Raw genomic sequence first — 21,692 nt, forward strand, 5'->3', positions numbered from 1 at the left:
GTGTTGCAGCTGCTCTTTAGCCAAAGTCTGCAGCTGATGGCCACTGGGTGGTTCCACTGGACCAGTTTGCTTAAGGCTACCTTTAGAGTTGATGTTGAGGGAGGAGAGAGAAATACTCATTTATTTTCCCTCCAACATTCTGCTGATACCATCTTGTCACAACTGAAGGCTGCAGCTGCTCCATTTTAGTTAGTAACAGTAACAGAAAGCAATGTGAATCATATCAAACTAATGAAATCTCTGACTGTTTTCCTTTTTTATATAATAGTGTGGCCTAGATGATGTGGCCAATCAGCACATACAGATATGCTGTCAATGATACAAACCAGGTTATAAAATAATATAACACAACAGAGAATAACACAGATTTTTTTCTTTGTGATTGCTATTTTTAACATTTGTTTGTGACTCCAGGGTTAGAGGACATGAGATTGCCAAAACTGTAGATGCAGGGACATCTCATCGTAGAACGTGGACATGCAACGGATATCCTGGTTCCAAGGACAGGAAGACTGCTCTTCCTCTACCAACCCCCTCAGACATTGACATACGCATATAAAAAGAACACTCTGTGGCATTGTTAATGACAAAACCACCCATCGCTCCTGCCTTTTTTTTTTAGCCAGCGCACTAATGCCAAGGACTCTTTGATCATTTTTCCTTGTACCAACTGTTAAAATGCCCATATTCTCTCCAGGGAGTATATATCTACCCCGTGAAGAAATAAATAAACAAAGCAGGATGGAGAAAAATGAGACTTCATATCAAAATACTAATTTCACCCTTTGAACTGGGCCTCTCTGGTTTCTTATCAGTCCCATGATAGCCTCTTTTCCCCACCAAATTAGTCAAAGCTCCCCCATCCTCATTTCCTTATGTTTTTTTTCTGTAAGTAGAGCTCTGTTTTTCATCAAAAGGTCAAGGGCCAAACCTCTGTCATTCCTGCTTCTGAGACTGATTTAAGCAACTCTAGCTCACCCTTTACCTTCTTACTTCACAGCTCTGGGCTTTAGAGTAGTAGTAGTAGTGGCGTCTCATTGGCCACACCCTCATCAGTACAGTATGACGGCGTGCAGCATGGCCTACAACTTATGTAACAGTAAGTCTTAACCTCTTCATTGTCATTTAGGCTAAAAACTGGCACGGCCATTTTCAAAGGGGTCTTTTGACCTCTGACCTAATTATACCATCTGAATGAAAATGGGTTCTATAGGTTCCTACAGAACCTCTCAGTTTTTACTCATGCAGTACAAATGTGTTATTTTACCTGTTCTAAAAATAGTGTATTTGAATATTTCTGTCTTGGTTTATGTCTGACTGGGATGCTGGGACTTTTGTGGATGCAATGAGCCCAACTGTGTTCACGTGTGATTATGTTAGTCTTCGCAGAAGCCATTTCATTGTAGTGAGACCATTTTTCTTGACCTCACTGTATAAAAGGAGCTGTTGTGACCTCTAGGAAAATGGCAGCCTTGTGAAACTGTACAACCACAAACTACAGAAGAGACCTAGGGCATTAGGAGAATGACCTAGGGCATTAGGAGAATGTATGGCTTTCCTGGGAATACTGACTGTCCTTTCTGAGTAGTTTCTAGAACACAAGCACTCGCCATTGAAAAATGCAATTTAAAATTTTTGCTGTGGTGTTCCTTGATGTCTCTGTGTCTTAATGTTGTATTTTAGAGGTTTCTTTTAATCATTTTTATTATTCTTGAGTGTTAAAAAAGGGTTAAATTTACCACCAAATATGTGTGACAAAAGGTATTAAACCCCAAAATTGCCGCAACACTTTCTGAGACATTCATGTGAAGGGGGAATCACACACTTGCCCCGTAATGTCCTAAGCCCTTGTACACTTAAAACAATGGATAGGCACCTAATGAAAACACAATGTTTATTATAGATTCATGATTAGAAAACCTTGACACGCTTTCAGATGAGGTATATAACTTCTGAGTGGTATCTACTGTTGACCTTTTATCGACATTGCGTGTCCTCCATCCCTCTTAAAAAAAAGGGGGTTGGGGGGTATTTAGCACGCACATCAATATAAACCAGCACAGTTGTTTTGAATTTTGAACCCCACCTTATCGGTATTTGACAGTGGAGTAGAGAAAGTGCTCAGTGAGGGTGTAAAGTGTTGTGGATTAGGCAGCATACCCCTGACTCCTCTAATCTATCCAAATAAACACTCTTCCCTCCTCCCACTTGTTCTCAGGGGTTATCGCAGAAACCCTCCACTGCTCCCCTGCCCAGACACTAACAACAGCCTTTAACACAGCCCAGCCTGCTTTCTGTACATTCGCATTAGAGGCAACACAGGATACACACTCACACACACTCGCAACCACTTACGCACTCAGTCATATCTCAAACTGGAGTCAGAGTGAGGAAACAGAATGTCAGGGAAGGAAGCGCTGAAGCCAGTGGGAAAGCAGAATTTGCCTCAAGCCTCCAGAGCTCTTTTCTGACCTACTCTACAGGAGGTCTGAGGGAGTAGTTTGGATTCATAGAAAAGTGGGCAAATATCTGATTATATTGTGTGGAAACAGTCCATAACACAGAAGGAGTTTAGATTTAGCAGAGTAGTGAAGAATTCCCTCTGATACCACCCTCAAGATCTGGGTTTTCCAACAGAGAAGACATACATCAGGAGGAAATTCTTGAAATTCTCTTTGTCTCTGACCCCTCACCGCTCTCCAGGTCTTTCAGAGTCCCATCAGCTGCTGCCACCGTCGAGCTGCAGGAGGACACAGCATCAGGTTTACCGCTCAGTGAGTACAACAAACTTTCTTTTTTTTTAACAGAACTATGTTGAAGGAACAGGAAAATGCCAATCCTGGCCTCTAACAAAGGGCTCAGTTTACCTGTACGCATGCAGCCGGGCCTATATGACGTTGTGTTTCTTCATTAATGTTATTCCTGTGATTCTGGAGAGTTAGTTTGGATTTCTCAAGTTGATCAATCTCGAAATAAGAAAGCTTTATCGATGACGTCATCACAAGGCGAGTGTGCGGGCTGGTCCGTGATTGAATGGAAGATATCAACTCACAAACAGAACATCTTGCTCCAAAAAGAAAAACAAAAAATGTTCTTCAGGCCACAGGGTTGTTGGAGAACCTAACCTGAGTAAATTATTTTAAAAGAACAGGGAACCTTTGAAATAGGAATCTTCTTATTTTTTATTGCTATTCATACTTTTTTTTTTAAAGTATCACAAAAAAGTGAGCCGATGGTGGAAGGGGTGCATGGATTTAGAGGACTGTAATTTACTCGAAACGCTGCTGATGGACAGAGTAATTGCTTGTGAAACCCATGTGTTCACATGGTACTTGGCATAATAACAGTAGCTGCTAACACACTCGAGAACAGAGGGAAGTGATGGAACCTGTCCCTGTCATGTTCTCATCACTGAGTTTACGCAATAAAAGTGAAACGAGACATGGAAATAAAATCTTACAGTTTGTTTGCCAGTCATGTGTAAATAAATAAAGTTGCCACACAGCATTTGTTCTTTCCAAATGAAAGTCATAACATTGTTCTGACACGCTGATTAGTGATTAGTGGGTTTTTTTCACAGTTTTCCAGCTGTTCCTGGCTCATTGTTCTAGCTCGTGGTTGTGCTGCAGTATGGAGGTGGGGTCAGTGGAGCCCCATTTCCTCACACTTAGAGCTGTGCAGTTATCTGTGTTGACTTTCCATACCTTTCACCACATTATTTAAGGAACCCGTTACTTCATGGATTAACGCTCCATGACTTTAATGGATAGACTGGAGAAATTCCGGGCAGAAGATTTTAGTGCAACAGGGAAAAAGAAAAACTATTTTGTTGTTATCATTTTCCAACAAAGTACAGACACTAAAAATATTTGGCACACTTTGATAAACACACATCAACTCTATACAAATTCAGTTCATACAGGCTTTCAGTCCCAACAGCAGAAACACATCAAAGCCACTACAAGCCAGAATAATGGATGGATTCATTAATTACATTAAAAGTTGTTGGGCTAAATTGTTTTTTTCTTTCATGCATTATAGACCACAGGGAAAGATGAGTCTGTCACGGAACGGGACGCTGGAGAAGACGATGTCTGAGCATGCCCTCTCTGAGCCGGGCTCCCCCTCCAGAGCGGGGTCAGGGGTCGTGGTGCCGCCTCCATACTCTCTGGGCGGCAGCGAAGCCGCTGACACCACCCCCCTGGAGTTGAGGGGCTCTCTGGACTGCTGGGCATGCTCTGTGCTCGTCACGGCACAGAATCTCATCATAGCACTGATCAACGGCGGGCTGGCCAGCATCATTTTTGGCACCATCCTCACCCCTGCTCTCGCCATGATTATATTCGGCTTCCTCTGCCACTCCACGGTAACAATCCCCTGTGGAAACCTTTTTTTTAACAGTGAAAATGTAAAATGTGAAAATTAGTAGGTCAGACTGTTGCTGTGTCATAAAGGATGGTTTCTAAAGTTAATATGCAAGAGATCCTTTGTACTAACAGGAAGTAGCGGGCTGTCAATCAAACTCTGATTTTCAATCAAACTGCACGAAGAGGAAGGAAAATGTTTTTCCAGACATTTGACACTGTTTTCGAAGATCTTACTGGGGCTTAATTTTTCTTTCCTTTTTTTCTGCAGCTGTGACTAATCTCCTCTAGTTCCTTCCTGTGTGCAATGCATTGTGGGACAGTAGCTTATTGTGTGTAACAGCACAGGATAGTGCATACTGACCTTTTTATTTTTTACTGTATTTCATTACTCATTTTTCCTTTAAACTATACATTTTTGCATCCATACCATTACTCATCCATGTCCTCCTCCTCCTCTTGCTGTCCAGGTGCAGCCCCATGGAACATCTCTATATTGCTCAGATGTGCTGGATGATGGCGGCTGCGTTGCTCTGCTGGTTGTGGGCTTTCTGCTGCTCACCCCTCTGCTGGTCCTGGCACTCGCTGCCTACTGTCGCCTGGCCCGGCACCTCCAGCTGGGAATGTGTTTCATCCCCTACAGCCGCGCCGTCTACAAGAACATGCCCACCTCACGCCCACGAAGGGCTGATGCAGGAGGCTGCTGTGGCCAGCAAGGAGGTTCAGAGAGGGAGGGGAAGGGTAGCGTATGGGTGTAGAGGAGAGGAGAGGAGAGGAGAGGAAAGGAGAGGGGAGGAGAGGAGAGGAGAGGAGGGTAGAGGAGATGAGGGTTGTGTATGGTTGTAATATGCATCCATGGTTAGTGAGGAGAGTTGGATTGTTTGAGTCTGGCTTTTTTAAGCAAATTGCCACTGTATTTCTATTTCTAAAGCCACTGTAAAAAGCCATCATATTTCATCATTTATAGTGAATGTCTGTAAGTCAATATTGCTTTTGTATGCAATTCCATTGTATTGAATGTATTTTATACCTTTTTACAATAAAGAGTCACTTGACCTGCAGAGCTTTGTGTTTTACGCAGACGACTGCAAACTGTAACAGGATGGACTGTGAACTTTATTTAAGGGAAGGAGGTGAAGTATGAACTATTGAATAGGACGAACAGGTGAAAGATTTGAGTCCCATGGAAAATTTCATACAACATCATTATTGTAAGGATTTAATCTGTATTGGAATCCAAGTGATCAGAATGTAAAAGCATGGTATTGTTGTTGTTATTATTGTTATTGTATGGGACAATATTGCTTCAGCTGATCTTCAGTTTCCAAGCACACGTTGCCTATTCTCAAATGTCCAAACTAGTTACAGCACACAGTCACCAGTCTGGTTCATAGTTTATCATCTTGTTATGCCCACTGGGTTCTAACAAGCACATGTTTGTTCAAAAGTAATAATGCATTTCAAGTCAGACCAACTAAGTAATGCTGGTATCAAAGACCGACTCAAAACAAGGGTTTGTATTTATTTTTGACCTGTACCTACCTCTACTGGTGACTGTGAGGAATTGCATATGTTTCCCATTTCTATACTAAACATTGACTCAGAGGGTATTTAAATTCTAAATTAACACCATTAATCAAAACAAAAAGTGAAGCTACTTCATGAAAAATATCTTACGTCTAATATTGTCATTTCCAAGCAGTATCTTGAAACGATGTCCCATAATGCATTCTATTTTTTGATTAATATTCATGTTCAGCCATTAATACAGTGAACTGAAGTCTGGCCCTTTGTGTTTGTTCAGGAGATACGCGTTAAGTGCAATATTGGTTATTATACATATTCACACGCAGATACAAATTACAATTCCATACAGTTGTGACAGTTCTGTTGATCCATTTAGGTGTAATAATAATAATTTAGTTGGAATAATAAATAGCAGTAATTGCAGCAGCAACGTTGCATGCAGTAAAGTCTTTGTCATTTGTAACTTTGTAGTATGCAGGTTCTCTTTTTCTGTCAGCGTGGAACATAAAGACATCAATTCATTTATTTATGAATTTCCTTCATCAGCTTATTTGTATTCATCATAACAGGTCACGAGGTCATGATAGATACTAAATAAAGAGCAGCTTTGGAAGCAAGAGTGTTTTTTTGTGATTGAGATCTAATCAAACAATGTCAGAACAAGAGATTTTAGACATTTTTCTGTCCCCATTTTACCTCTGACTCAGATTAAAAAAGTCAACCCCTAACCTAAGCATTCTGGGATCATTATGTAAGACTTGACATCTTGATTGTATACTACATGACTAATGGTCAACTCATGTCACAGCATCTCTACCAGCTTTGGGAAAAATCATATTTGCAAAAGATTAGCTTGAGTGCTATTTCCCTTTAAATCCACCAGGTGGAATCAGAGACACGGTTGGAGAGAGACGTAGAGCTACAGAGTTATAGATAAAACCATTTGAGAGATATAAAACCTTTATTCATATATAAATTACAAACATTAGGTTTGGCAGGTGTTTGAATAAAAATAGTTGTATTCCTTTAAAATGGTGGGAAAAACTGTAATTATGTTTTACCGCGATATTGTGCTTTAATAGATCTGTAATTCACATTGTAATGTCTGGATTTGTGTGTTTGATATGTCGTTTGAATTTGCTAATGTGTGAGGTTAACAGGGTTGGTTGTTGATATTCATTAATAGTTTGTCGTGTGGGGCTTTGTATGGAGCTGTGAATGCACCAGGTTGCAGGGTACCACGTCCATCTTCATCCACTTGACCCATGATAATGTAGTTGGCACCTATCGGAGAGGGGGGAAAAACGGCCAGAAAGATTGATCAGTAATACATTTTTGAGTAAATGGAAATGCTTATAATCTGTGGTGTATGTGTGTGTAAATCCAAGATACCTCTTCGGAGCAACGGGCACTTCTTGCACTGTGACACCAGCTTTACTGACATGGTCTCTCCGACTTGTGTGATTGTTAGTCGACCTGCCTTGTAGGCCTTAATGAGGGAGATGCCAACACTAAGGGTGCCTCGGGGTCCTGGGGCCAGAGAGGTCACCTTCCCGGTTATCACTGGAAAAGGAGGGTTCAGTCAGAACACAACATCTGATTGGTTACTTTATGCATACATGACCATAGGAATCTTACCAAATTCACTGCCGCAGAAACTGGTCTTGATGGTTCCGTCTCGTTTGCAGGCTTTAGCGCAAAGTGGATTTTGGGGGACTGAAAACATAAAGGATGCATTAAAAAATGTACATTAGATATACATTCTTTGTACATGGAAACACATTCACACAACACAACCAGAGTGTGCACATAACTTTACCCACCAGGCCTCTTTCCACTTGGTCTTGTGACGGGCACCCGCCTGTCCTGGCCTGTGGAGCCCTGTCCACGGCCTCTCGTGGGCTTGATCAGTTTTGGTCTCTCGGTGGGCTCGGGTGCCACATTTTTGGGGGTGGGGGCGGGGATGACAGGACGTTCAGCTGCAGCTGGCTTGACTGCTGGTTTTTGAGGGATGGACCTCGTACCAGCTCCTGAGTCAATAGCTGGTATCTGATAACCACGTGGGACGCTGGTGTAGTGGGCGAGGAATCCATCAGATGTCACACTCGAGTCAGACACGAACTGGATCAGGAGCACGTTGCCGCTGGTAAGAAAGGACCTGGACAGAAGACAGGCAGAAGATGAGTTGGAAAGTTTAGAGTAGTTGATCCTAAATAACTTTAAAGGACAACAGGCAGCTTTAGAAATATTGGTCACTTACTGCGGGGCCTGATCGCCGCAGTATTTTCCGATCAGCCGTGAATCATCTTTCTCTCCACCATTAAAGAATGCCACATAGTCAAACCGGCAATAGGTGTCAGCCTCCAAGACAAACTTATCGAACTTCACCTGGATTACCTGGTATCCAGACAGAAACAGACATTTTAAATGACCACCCTTAACAGTTCTTTTCAGTTATGGATGTGGAAAGACTTTTCTGGGAGTGGGTGTGCTGCCGACCATGCCAGGATCCACAGTGATAAGCCAGGAGCAGCTGGTTGCTGCAGGGTATTTCTTGTCAGGCCAGTTGGGCGTCATGATCTCTCCCTGGGCCTTTGTTATCTTCCCCCCACAGAATTGCTGGTCTGAAACAAGTCGAACACACTCCATGAGAATAATGACTGAAGATAACAGTAGACGACTAATACTCGAAGACTTATGCAAAGTACTTATTTTGTTCATTAACTTTTCTTGATAACTTTTTGACTTAAAGGCAGGAATTGTTGATCATATGTTGACATCAGTCACACTTAAAGATCTGAATTGCACAATGAAAAGCTGTTATTCTTAATCTTGCTATTTACAGTATATTTAAGAATCAAAAGTATCCATCCTAAATACATTTTGCAAGCTCAGGGACATAGCAGGAAATTTAGGGCTTTGTGCATATGCAAAAAGTGGGCCACCTTCCCACCTTATTTTCGTTTTTACATATACAAGTAACCATATATATATATATATATATATATGTAGATGCCGCATTGGCAGCATGTTGTCCATTGGAGCAATACATCAACGCAGCCTGAGACAGGGGAGCTGTGGCTCCTAATGCATGTAAATGGATTGAGGTCTAGAGGTCTAGCCACTATTAAACTCATCATTTCTCACAGACATGTATTGTGTTACAGGATAATGGATGTAAAAATGGAGGTTTTCATACCAAAATACCAGTTTGCAGCTTATATAAAGATCCACCCCGGTACAGTACAGTACACTATAAATTGGGAAAATAGCTATATTTCTGCAGTAAAGTTGGGCATTTTAACATTGTGGTCTATGAAAACTGATTTGTTTGGAGAATGCCCCAATACTTCAGACTTGAGGTTTCTGCCTAAATAACATACATTGACAAACATTTTCAGCATCTTACTGATATATTTCTAATTGCTAAATACCCCAAATAAGCTAGCTACTTTAGTATCAGGACAGTCACTTAACTTTATGTTAGCTTTAAAGAAGATCAAGGACCTACCTCTTGTGATATATCAAATTCAGAGTGTTCATGACAGTAAAGTATTGAAAAACAGCAACCAAAGGCAGTACAAAAGTTAGAATTTTTCTATGAGTCTTCTCATACAGGTCAGAACGGGTCTGGAACCTGTCACAAGATGCCGATAGCTGAGGCACAAGCCAGTTGTAGCTTTTACGTGTATATGACAAGTAACTCAAAGTAAGAATGTTTTGATTTGATTAAAATAGACGGTAGAGATAGGATAACAATAATGCGGAGAGTGAGGTTCATGGTTAGCACCTTGACCTCAAGGTCACAACGGTGCCCCCATGTATACATATAAAAACAGCCAAACTCATGCATCTGTGATTATTATGGTTATCACCCACTTTGATATTTCTGTGATATTTCATTCAGGGTTGATCGCTCATTTATATGCCCTAGGCACAAGAAAAGGTAGAAAAAGTTAGATTGTTTGGCCTCTATTACTTTGTTCCATAATGAAAAGACGACAGAACAGAAACAGTTCTGTTTTACTGTGCTCGAAAAAGTTATGTTCACTCTTGATGTTTGATGCAAATCTGTTTTTTTAAAAACTGCTGGATGGTTGCTTGATACATCTGTTAGCAACCACTTTATGAGTTCAGTAACAAGAGAAGATTAAGAGTGGGAAATGCTTTAAGGTAACTGGGTTCAATCTATTTTTGTAAAACAGGTGCTAGCATTATTAATGGTTAACTTACTTATAAGCCTTTAATAAAATCAAATTTGGGGTTGCCGTGTTGTGATGTGGCTAGAATTTATCTCTCCTATTTGTTAATAATGGCGTAAAAATGTAATGCTTAATAAGTTGTTATTAAAGTTTGATTTCCCAAATTTTTCTCCAGAAGGTAAGTGGTCAAACGATCCAAACACTAAAAGGGATTTCACACTTTAAAGCTCCAATTACATTTGAAGACTTTAGGCCTGAAAATGTAAATTATAAATTATTATGAATTATTCTGTGATGTTGGTTTTATTTATTTTTGTAACATCAATTGAAATTGTATGTGCTGCCTTCTGGACCTAGTTTTTTTCAAATATATATTTAGTTGGTGTTGTGTTGGTAAGCTGGACATATTTGTACGACTGATATAACAAATTTTAAAAAAGAACTATTGTGACCACATACCATCTACGTATGGTTTGGCTCCACTGAAATAGGCCACAAAACCTCTGCCCTGCGTCTCTGCATCCGATACCATCTCTAGCATCATGGTGTTTGTGGTAGAAATGAGAGTGCCAGGCCGGAAAGTTCCACAAAAGCGGCCGAGTTTTTGCACCAAGTTAGATTGGCCGTTGTAAACATCCAAATAGTCGTAGCGACATTGTGAGTCAGCCTCTAGGTCAAAAATGCGGAAAGAGAGCATGACCACGTTTCCCTCTGGGACCTGGAAAACAGAGAGGTTGTATGAGTCAGCTACCGAGACAATGAATAAGGAAGGAGTCAGTTTGTAAAATGTTTCGGGGTAAGTGACTCACGGTGATACGCCAGGTACATTTGCTGTTGGGTTTGTAGAAGCTTGGGAACCCCTCACTGCCAACAAAGCCTGAGTCTGTGACCAGGTCTCCTCCGCAGTAGAACACAGGCCTGTGATGAAAGAGACAGTGGGGAAAACATCATGTACAGAACTCAAGGCAGTGAAGGTCTTTGTGACAACACAAAGTCCACTGAGACTCTCTCAACCCCCACAGATAAAAGTATTTTGACAGACTTCTTTTAGCACTCAAACTCCCACTACTCCGGGGCACTGAGAACTTACTGGAAAAACTGAGTGTAGACTCCAGTAAGAAAAGGTTTTCATTATCTGACCATCAGGCCACAAGTTATTAGCCTATAGGGTGCAAGCGTTGCTACATTTATTGCTGTGTTTGATTTCCCTCAAGTCGTTAACGTCTGTAATTCGATGACCTAAGATCAAGCAAGAAAAAGAAAAAGAAAAGCAAAACCTGCGGCCACCATCAAGTTGCTCTGTGACATCAACATGAGGATTATGGATTAGCACAGACCCTTGTTTACTCATACTCATCCATCTCAATCATGAAATATTACAGCCTCAAAATAGATGTGATGGATCACTTTATTTGAAAAGTCAAGTGCTGTTATGAAGTGCCAAAATGTACTGTAAATTTGTTAAATAAATTAATGAGTGATCACAAAAGAAACCCTCTATCCTGATATAGTTTTTTTTTACATAGCAATTTCAATAGTTTATATGAAATAATCACATGATAAAAGCCTATTTTGTATATTCGTGTGAGAATTAAATACTTGACAGATGAAAAGTAATGAGTATTTTATTATTTTATTAAGAACTTTGGTGCAAAATGAACAAAACGTGCAAGGATCAGAATCTACAGTGCTGTCCACGTGATGTAAATATTTGCAGTTTTTTTTTTGACAATGCAATGATAAACAATTTAGAAAAAAATATATAATACGTTTATACCGTTTTGACAATATTTATCATCACATTGCCCAGCCCTACTTTTGTGTACAGAGAGGCAGAGAATTGTGACACGTGGTCAAAAGTGACACATTTTTGATTATCTGTGACCTGATATTTCAAGTACAGTATCAACATTAAGCTATCCAAGTACAGTGTGGCCAACTTCAATGAAAACATAACACAGCTAAATCTATGACCGTCCACATTCTTCACTTAATGATGAAATGCATCGGAATCATATGAAGACTTTAATGATGTTACCTGGTTACCTGTAGAGGTAAAACTAAACTATTAAAACTTAGACTGGTATCATTGAATCCACTCCAATACTAAAGCAGTGGTTTCATTATGGATGGGCTTTTGGTGTTTACAATTGTAATAAAGTTTCATCACATTACAAATGAGGCTTTGGCTACACTGTTATCTTACCAATAAACACCAAATTACCGTAGTGTACAGTCTTAAATGAAGTTACGCGACAGCTCACAGCTGATGATTGTCATAATGAGGGTACCATGTTAAAAAATCACTCTGGATGGGTGTCCTGGTTTAAAATGTTGGGGAGAGAGTCATACAAATGAAAAAGCATAAACAACAAAGAGCTGTATTTTTTATTTTTTTTTAACAGCCGGCAAGCACATTTTACAGCTGACAGACTATTCTAAACTCAGTTATTGTGATACTTTATGTGATTAATTATGTTGCTTTTAAACAGATCACTGACTGTCAAAACAAATATCTCAGAAAGAAAAATGTCCTATTTCAGACTGCTGCCAGTAGGGATAAATCAGATGTGTGTTACCAATAAGAACATGCCTGTTATTATTAAATTGTATTTTTTGACATTTTACAGGGATGTGGTGTGTTGTTTATGGTTCAACTAAGAAAAATGATACTGTTTAAGTTATTCACGACATTTCACAAGAGGTAAGAAAGTTAGAAAAACATGTGTCAGCCATCCCCCATTCTGCAGAAGTAAACATATACTTAGATGTAGTGGAAAAACAGTTCCCCACAAACTACAGGCTCAGACAGCAGAACCCCAGCAAAGTCAGACGCCTGCTGATTAGAGCCAAGATGTCCAGCGCCAGAGCCAAATTGTTCTTATTCGACCCCACAGTCAGAATCACAAGCATTAACATCTGCGGCGGCTCAGCCACTGCAGACTCAGCATGTCTCATCATGAGCCAAAAAAACCAACAGGATAACTCTGCGCCCAATCGAACAGAGAACTGGAAAGAATTAGCTTACAGAGACAGGAAAGAATTCAAAGTATGATTACTCCTTGACTTACGGTCTCTCTCGTGAACTCAATTGATTTTTGTTCAAACTAAGAATAGCAGCATCACTTAAAAGTCACACACGTGAAGATAATAATTCATGTCAAGAAGACACTGTCCATGATACATTCCTCAAACATACTCATGTGTGTCCTGTCAGTCCTCACCTGGTGTTGTTGGTCTGCTGAGCCTTCGTCCATCCTAAACTCAGAGACAGGATCAAGGAGAGACCCCAGATGCAGTCCACAACATGCCCCATGATGCACACAAAGCGAAGCAGACTGTTGCAGAAAAGGGAGCTGGTGGCAGGAGGCAAGAGGTGAAAGACAGGGGGGAGGTTGCTCGCTCGGGATGGGCGGAGAGTATGAATGATCAGTGGGGAGGAACGGAGGGGGGAGAAAGTTCGAGAATGGATGAAGAGATGGACAGAGATGCTGAAAGGACAACAGCGGCGATAAAGAACCCTGAGGGGGGATGACGTTGGTGGGGAGGGAGGGATGGAGGGATGGAGGGAGGGAGGCGAAGGCTCTAATTAAAGCCAGATGTTTCACCATAATAACCCTGGCTTCAATATAACAGAACGTGGGCATCTAGGAAAGAGGTACAGAGAGTAGTAGTGTCAGAAGTGTTGGCTGAGGCTTTGTGGACACCCAGAAAGCAGTGTATCTATTTCTAGCAGATGTTTCTGGTTCTCTACATGGTTGAAACTTAAGTTAAAGAAGCTTTAAATCCATCAACGTCCACCCTGAGTTTGTGGCTGATCATTATGCAGGGTGCGCAGGTGGGAGCAGGGCCTGAGGCTCTACTCAACTAGTAAAGCCATAAATCTTTACATTCCATAACATCAACAATGTCTGAAACCTTTAATTACAGAATCTTTCCTAGATAGGATGAACTTTAGCCATCTAGTTTGAACAAAATACAGGATCTAAAAGGAGATCTAGACAAAGAAGTATCATAAAACTAATGGTCTCTTTCCTCTTACCGTATTTCCCTAAGCCCCAGGGGCTCCTTTGGCTCCGAAACAACTGAGCCAGAGTGTCTATTTGCCCCCGCAATCCACCAAGGCAAGAATAACACTGAAGGGGGGGAGTATTCTTTCACTGCTAAAATTCACTGAAGAGCAAACCCTCTGGCCTACATTACTGAGGCCTGTGGAGGGGATGCTGTTTCAATAATGCTATAAAATCAGCCACTTTCACAGACTACAGAGCTGCAACACCTTGATCAAAGTCTGGAGCAGGCAGGATGGACAGCTCATAAGAGCATGAAGTAGAGTCTGTACAGTGAGATTGCGTTTCCATATCCATGCGGCGTGACTTTAGCAGGTTTTTACACTGAGGTTGAGCTGCTCGTACTAAGCTGCAGAAATGAGCATTCCCTTGCCCTGCTGTGCTGTGTTTGTGTTAACCCAAAGTCCTGATAAGAGGCAGCAGAAGCAGGAATGCAATGACGTGCAGAGTCTGCTGGGGGCGGACAGCGTCTGAGCGTGCACAACTGTGCAGCCACTGCCATTATGTGTGGGAGTAATAGTGACCTTTACACTAAGCAAGAATCCAAGTCAAGGGTGTAGGATACTCCTGACGAATCCTTCAAGTTGGACGTGCATTCCTTTAGGAAAGGGAATAGCAGCGGGGGAGCAGATGACTTTTGTGAGGGGGGGAGACCTACGGGTAAGGGGAGGAGGGGTTGGAGAGATCAGAAAAATGGAGAATAAACTTAAAACGACCCGACAGGGAGATGGCGTAAGAAGCTCAGTTGTTTTAGCATGCATCCTGGAGTTAGGTCATGTACATGCCTCTCTGAGCCAAAGATGACTGTGAAAAACACATTCAGATTCATAAAAACAATGTGCCACTGCGCTGGAGAGATGGAAAACAGAATGAAAAGTAATACGTGCAGTTGTGTCAGTCCATTTGGGAAGGTGACAGACTGAAACTGATGATTTCATAATGATCGTAGCCCCATCTGTTCTCTGTAATTGCGGCTTCTCTCAAATGTACTCCCTGTGAATAAAAAAGATCAATCCTTCAATTACGCAGTGCCAAATTATGTGACCTCAGCAATAAATAGAAACACATGCACAGAGATTAGTATTTGATTAGTGGTGATAATCTAAGACGTTTTACAAGAGAATCACAGAAGGAGCCCTGCACTATATATGACTCCAAACTTTTAGTATGACATATTTTGTCAGATGTTTCTAACAGCATCTGAGTGGTGTCAGTGAGTTAATGTTTTCTCAGATTCAAAGAGGGAAAGCATTAAAGTATAATAGCTTTTTCCTGGATACTCAATTTAATTGTGCACTGCATGAAAAGGTGTGATATTGCGCTCGGTGTATGGACAGTTTGCTAAAGCGCTCATAGCACCTCATTTGGCATTGACAGGAGGCTGCGCTGAAGTGACATTTTAAAGGGGGAAAAGGCCCTAAAGCATGCTGTAGATACAGGTTTCTTTTATAGCAACAGTTAAAACTAAGCGCACAGTATCACACTTAAAAGCTGTGAGCCTTCCCTCACTTTTCATGGCAGCTGCTCAGGAGACACATCATCATTTGCCAGTAAGTGCAAGGGTGGTAATGACAATAGCACGGCTAGGAAAAATAAATCCCTTTCACAGTGGGAACAGCAATGGACACAAATATGCTGATTATTCTCAAAAATGAAAGGCACAGTGGAAATTTCAGACAGCCCCAAAGTCATGCATGACTTTGCCAATTATAACTGTCCAAAACGTGGTAAAAGAAAAGGAATTATTGTTGGAGTACCCTAATGTACTATTGCTACTTACATAAAAAAGCTACATAAGAATGTGGATAAGACTTTCCCCTCTATTTATTGTATACTCTCTGTATAATATAACAAAACTATTGTCTCAACAGAAAGTAATTACATTTCATCTTTAACACAAACCTACAGTGCTGCTATAGGCTACAAATGTATTGTTAACACAGTAATATGACCCACAGATCAATAATGTTTATATGCAGTGTTTGTAGACATTATGTTATGTATATTTGTGCTGATTTAGTTGACATATTTCCCTCTGAACGCTGACTTCTTGGGAGTCCACCATACACATGTCCATACCGGAACTTACTGTTGTCATGGTGACACCTGGTGGTCAGAACGCGGAACGACAGCCCTGGTGACGGAGCTGCTGTGTGAGAGGTGGGTCCGTTTGACTTCACCGTGTGTTTTCAGGTTTTTCTGTGAATGTTTCACCTCACAAACATGTATTCCTGTAAAAGCAGCAGTGTGATAGAACCAGACCGCACACTAACTCTCTGTAATGACCATATCATGTACCCGCTAGTCCGGTGTGCTTTCGGGCGACAAGTGATTTGATTTGAGTCGGTCGGTCAGTCAGTCGTGGACGCAGGGGGAAAGTATTTGGAGCTGACAAAGCAACTGAAAAAAGAAACAGAGAGAAATGCCAGCGCTGCAATTTGTCAACAGTCCTTCACCAAACACGAAAAACTGCTAATAATGCAATAAATTAAGTTAATTTCCGTGTTTACTAGCATTTTTTTTTAGAGCTAACGAGACATGTTCGGTAGTTGTAGGCTATATGAAGCGTATTCATTATATAAAATATATATAAATAAGTATTACAGTAGTATCATAGTTAACAGGCTTTGGATGCCAACTGGTGTACGACTTCAAAATAAAAGTCGCCGGAAGCGACTCCTTTTCCATCAGACTCTTCTGTGGGCCTATTTTCTCTACTGCACGACTCTACCACTGCTAGTGAAAGACTTGCAACGGGATGAACCGGGGCACTGCTCCATTATTCTGCATGAATGGAAATGTTAGGCTAAAAACCGCCCCTGGAGGTTTGATGATGTCACGTCTCTGTGAGGCTGCAGTTTAGGGTGATGTTCAAATTGTGCTTGCACATGTTGTTGACAGACGCCATTAATGCTCTGTAGATCTCAAAGAGAATGTGACTTTGAGTTGAATTGTTTTCATGGCTTCCAACACATATGGTTCCTCATATTCTTTGGCAGATGGGATGATAGTTTTGACAGCAGATAGATGGGACTAAGTGCACATGCCATTTGTGTGCGTGCATGTGTGGACTGTGTTAGATGGAGGCAGGATGTGGTGGTCAGCGACTGTAGAAACACAACTCTGCCTGAAGTGACTGGACAAAAATGTGCCCTATTATGGCTCCAGGTCCAATTTTGAGACACACTTATACACATAATTAGGATAAATTAAAGCAAGAGATATATCTTTGTATTGATAATAAATTTATGCTTATTCATACAGGTCAGATAAGGTCCCAGAATTGTGGTCAAAATTGCATCTGCCCATTGTTGCACACCCACAAAACACGTGAAGCACACACAAAAGTACAAGTTGTCATAGATACTGTTTTTCCAATATACATATATTTCATGATGTTCATCAATATAATAAGACATTGATAGATTTACACTACAATTATTTTATGTACTTCAGTTTTTCATTCAGTCTCCTCTTCTTTCCGCTGAGTCAACCTTGTTTAGTTTCTAATCCCATACCAAACGACGGCACAATAAATCTATCAATAAATAAAAGCAAAGGAAAAGAAAGAAAAATCAGATAAAACTGAACACATTGCCCATGATCCTCCAGTCTGTCCCTCCTGTAAAGGCCAGATGACCAGGGGCAATATGGGCCTTCATCCCAGAAACCCCGGTCCCAAAGAAAAAAAATCTAAATCTTTCCTCAAAAATAAACAAATTTAAACAAAAAATAGATCTTGTAGATACAAACGGCAATCTGATGTAAACTGTAGAATCATTCTAAGCATTCTGGACAATTGAAGGTAAAAATACTTTTCCCCCCATTAACTTCCCATTTTTCTTTACCTTTACCCATCAGTGCTTACATACAAACAATTCAGTGACATCTGGAGTTATTACTAAATTGATGCAAAAGAAAAACACAACATTTGGTTTGAAAATAAAACATATATTAAGTAGAATATTGTACAATTAGAACCATCCAGTGAACATTCAGAGACTCAAAAGGTTCCCTCCTATTGCTGCATTCATCCCATTTGGGGATGCGGTAAAGGTTGGGGATCACTCCCCACTCTGTACATACAACATGATGCTCTGTTAAAGATTGGATCTTCTGATGGTCTCTTTCTTTCTGCTTACAAGTTTGAATTACAAGTTCATGAGTTATAATTCAACCTTGAAGAGGGTCTGGAATCTTTTTTCTGTGTCGGCAACTTGCCTTTTGTATACCCCCACCAAATGAGTTGAACGCAGCGTTGAGATCCCTGAACAATCCTTGAGGTTGACATAAGACAATATTCTCCACCAAATCATGTTCCCATCCCACCGAAATGAATGAACCACAACAGAAGAAGTGCCACGGTGTTAAAATATATACGCACTTTTTTTCTATACAGACAGTAAAGCAACGGAAAAAGAGAGCACTCACTTCATTTTCACTGTTGTGACCCCATTAGTTGAGCACTCACAACAGTTGGATTTATGGATAACACAGAAGTCCTACCCCAATCAGTAGTGTTATTTCACTTCAGCCCACTGTGTGGTGTTAACTCCTGCAGGATGGCTAAAAGGACCACATTTGTAACCCTATAATGATTTACTATTGCCAAAAACCCGATTTTACACTTTGCTGATAAAGTTTTGTCCTCATATGTTTTGGTAAATTGCTAATATCTTAAACCTGAGGATATAGGACCCCCTACCCCCCAAAACACCCCCATTTTACGACACCAAACAATGCAGATTTTTTATAACTTTTTTCTAGGTTTATTTTGAATAGCTATAGTTTATATGTTGTTTCATTTTAGAACTTGGCAGCACTATGGAGACAAAATAAGAAGACTTGTGCTATTATTAAAAACTTGTTACAGATTAAAGAGGCTCTTGGGGCAGACTGTGAGATTTGAAGCATGCGGCCCTTATGTTTTGGTTCAACTTGCATATGTTAGAATGGCACACTCACAAGCCAAACTGACACACCATATAAATAGCGTGTAATAGTTAAAAGGTCCTGTAATCTGTGGAGAAATAGGGCAATAAGCTATTTAAAACAGACTTGGATAGTTTGGATAACCTGTTTCTCCCCGCTTGTTTTTGATGGCAATTGGCAGCGTAAGCATGGAAATCTGGTCTTTGGTAATCTTCTGCAGTTTACTTTTGCTATGTTTGGAGGAAACCATGGGGAGGGGGGGAGGGGGGTTTTTGCGGTTAGGGTCCTCCCTAATAGAACTGACTGGCAGATCTGTAACCTGTCTGCTTGTGTACTTCAGTGGTCAAGGAAACAACGTGCCCTCACTCTGAGATTTAAGCAGCCTAATCTGTCGGGATCAACTGGGGATATTCACAACACAGAGCTATTCTAACACACACACACACACACACACACTTATGCACCTGTACTCACACAGACACACATATACACACACACACACACTGTAGGATTCTGAATCAGTGAGTTGAGCAAAGGGGGGCAGGTTGGTCTACTCAGCTGGTGGGGAAGATAAAAAGTCATGTTGAAAAGAGACAAGGCTACTAAGGTGTTACGCACACTTGTGAGACATTGTTGGTGGTCTTTATATCTTTCCAGTGACCGTAGCCTACTGTAAGATCTGAAATCAAAATGTCTATATTTTAGGTTTATGTCATCTCATATTCATGTGTACGAGGCCTTAGTTTGACAGAGCATTATAAAAAAAAGTGATTCATATTGCCCTGCTCTCCTGCTCATAACGCCAGAAACATGTAAAAGAATGTTTTAGGATCAAACCAGCGAGGGCACCGATGAAAGAAATGACTGCAATAAGAATAGAAGCCTCTCCCCTGTTGCTTGGCAGTGTATAACGCACAGAGCTGAATTACAAAAAACACACCAGACAGAGGTAAAGAGGAGCTCACTGCTGTCGGCAGCAAATAGCACTGATTGCACACTTCCTCTTTACCTGTCTGTTTCACACAAAAATATACTATAATAAAAATAGAATCTATTATATTTAAAAAAGAAAAAAGGCCTTAACTATAGGGAGAAACACTGAGACAGAACCACTGCGCTAGCAAAACACTCTTCTGAGGAGTGCTACTATGTTTTGAATAATTGCTTCTCACGTTTCATGTCGCTAACCCTTGACAGTAAATGACTGAGCCTAAAACACAACTATTTGACATTTTCCTCTTTAGCCTCGGTCCCTGTTCCTGGATTTGCAAATAAGGCTGAATTGTCTCTATGTATCTTTTATGTGCTCTTCATGTGGAGAGGTTTTGCTGCACGAGGATCTCCTTTGGCCAGGCTATTGACCAGCCAGACAGCGCCATCAAAAACAAGGTTGTTTGTGCATTTTAAACAGATTCCATTTTCTGCAGTCAGCCACTCCCCCTACACGGACTAAAAGTGTGAGGGTGTGTTTGACTGGAAATATTCTACAGCGACTAATAGAAGTGACTGAAGACTAAGGCTTTTCAGTGTCCATGTAGGTAACGGGCCAGTAAGAATTAACCTTTGCTTTATGGAAATGAATCAATTTATGCAACGGCCCCATTTTATCACCTTGCATTAGAATTGTTTTTCAAGCCCATTTCCACAGTTTGACATTAATGACATCTCCGCAGTATACTGTAAGCGTAATGTTAAGATAACATCACCCATATTACAAAAGAAAACCATTTGGACAGATTGAAAGTCTAATCCCTTACACTATTACCTATAATTATTTTCTCCTATGGTTTGTATGACCAACGTTTTCGACACAAGTTTCATCACATGTATTTTTTTTTTCTTAAAGATACTTACACATACATGTGCTACGGTAAGACCATTTGCACTACACTGCAATGAAGGAATGTTTTCGAAATAAGACACTACGTAATATTTAAATAAAAAAGAAACGTCTACAGACATTGGTCCGACTGTACTATGGCAGTTTAGAAATCATCAGAAGAGATTGAGGTGTTTAAGCATGCTGACAGACAGAAGAGGGTTAGGGCGATAAAGATGAAAGTTATTAGATGTGTGAGATGGATCAAGAGACACAGATGCGATGGGAGGATCAGATGGAAAGGACCGGGAAATGATGATTACTGGTTGAACGATCCATGCACTATTTGAATGTTTGATCAATGTTGAGCATTAACTCTTTCAGAAAGCCATCGAAGAAGCTAAAACTTGACTCTTTGATGGCATCAAGTTCTAGAAATCTGGAGCTGAAGTAAGTGTAACCTGGGGAATTCTCAAGGGCAGTTTTGTCTGTGTAGCAGCTCAAATTTTTGTAACTTGATGAGATTTTTCTAAGTTTAAGTTTTAGTTCTCTGGCTTATTTTGGACTTTCTTAGTGGGCACGAGTAACACGGATGAATGGTATTTCCACAGTGAAATGGCGACGAACTCCACTGTGCAAGAATACACCGAAAAGAGAGAGTAAGCAGGGGACGGACAGATGATGAGAACATGCAAGATACACACTTTGATTAATAGGCAGTAGTTAACGCTGAAGCATACGTAAAATTAATACAAAAATTAAAAAATACAAAATGCAC

The 21,692-nt window shown here is 40.6% G+C and overlaps 2 protein-coding genes across 2 annotated transcripts; one reads left to right on the forward strand and one right to left on the reverse strand.

Annotated features, from left to right (window-relative positions):
* Positions 1-2,336: 2,336 nt before the first annotated feature.
* On the forward strand, positions 2,337-5,122 carry tmem88a (transmembrane protein 88 a; the record flags this gene model as incomplete). Its single annotated transcript, XM_083926389.1, has 3 exons — positions 2,337-2,774; positions 4,042-4,366; positions 4,835-5,122. The coding sequence occupies exons 2-3, from the start codon at positions 4,055-4,057 to the stop codon at positions 5,120-5,122; spliced, it is 600 nt and encodes a 199-aa protein (XP_083782515.1). The 5' UTR covers positions 2,337-2,774; positions 4,042-4,054.
* Positions 5,123-6,833: 1,711 nt separating this feature from the next.
* On the reverse strand, positions 6,834-13,476 carry pcolcea (procollagen C-endopeptidase enhancer a). The gene is made up of 9 exons (XM_083926438.1): positions 13,318-13,476; positions 10,903-11,011; positions 10,553-10,811; positions 8,391-8,515; positions 8,152-8,288; positions 7,715-8,049; positions 7,530-7,607; positions 7,284-7,454; positions 6,834-7,175 (listed from the first exon to the last, which is right to left on the reverse strand). The coding sequence occupies exons 1-9, from the start codon at positions 13,407-13,409 to the stop codon at positions 7,045-7,047; spliced, it is 1,437 nt and encodes a 478-aa protein (XP_083782564.1). The 5' UTR covers positions 13,410-13,476; the 3' UTR covers positions 6,834-7,044.
* Between the last annotated feature and the right edge of the window lie 8,216 nt (positions 13,477-21,692).

This window comes from Echiichthys vipera, assembly GCF_963691815.1.
Source record: "Echiichthys vipera genome assembly, chromosome: 14".
Taxonomy (NCBI): domain Eukaryota; kingdom Metazoa; phylum Chordata; class Actinopteri; order Perciformes; family Trachinidae; genus Echiichthys; species Echiichthys vipera.

Coding starts and splice junctions, on each gene's coding strand:
- pcolcea (XM_083926438.1), bottom strand. CDS start 13,409: ATGGGGCATGTTGTGGACTGCATCTGGGGTCTCTCCTTGATCCTGTCT. Junction 8,289..8,390: donor TCACTGTGGATCCTGGCATG/GTCGGCAGCACA, acceptor TCTGGATACCAG/GTAATCCAGGTGAAGTTCGA. Junction 8,050..8,151: donor TGCGGCGATCAGGCCCCGCA/GTAAGTGACCAA, acceptor TCTTCTGTCCAG/GTCCTTTCTTACCAGCGGCA.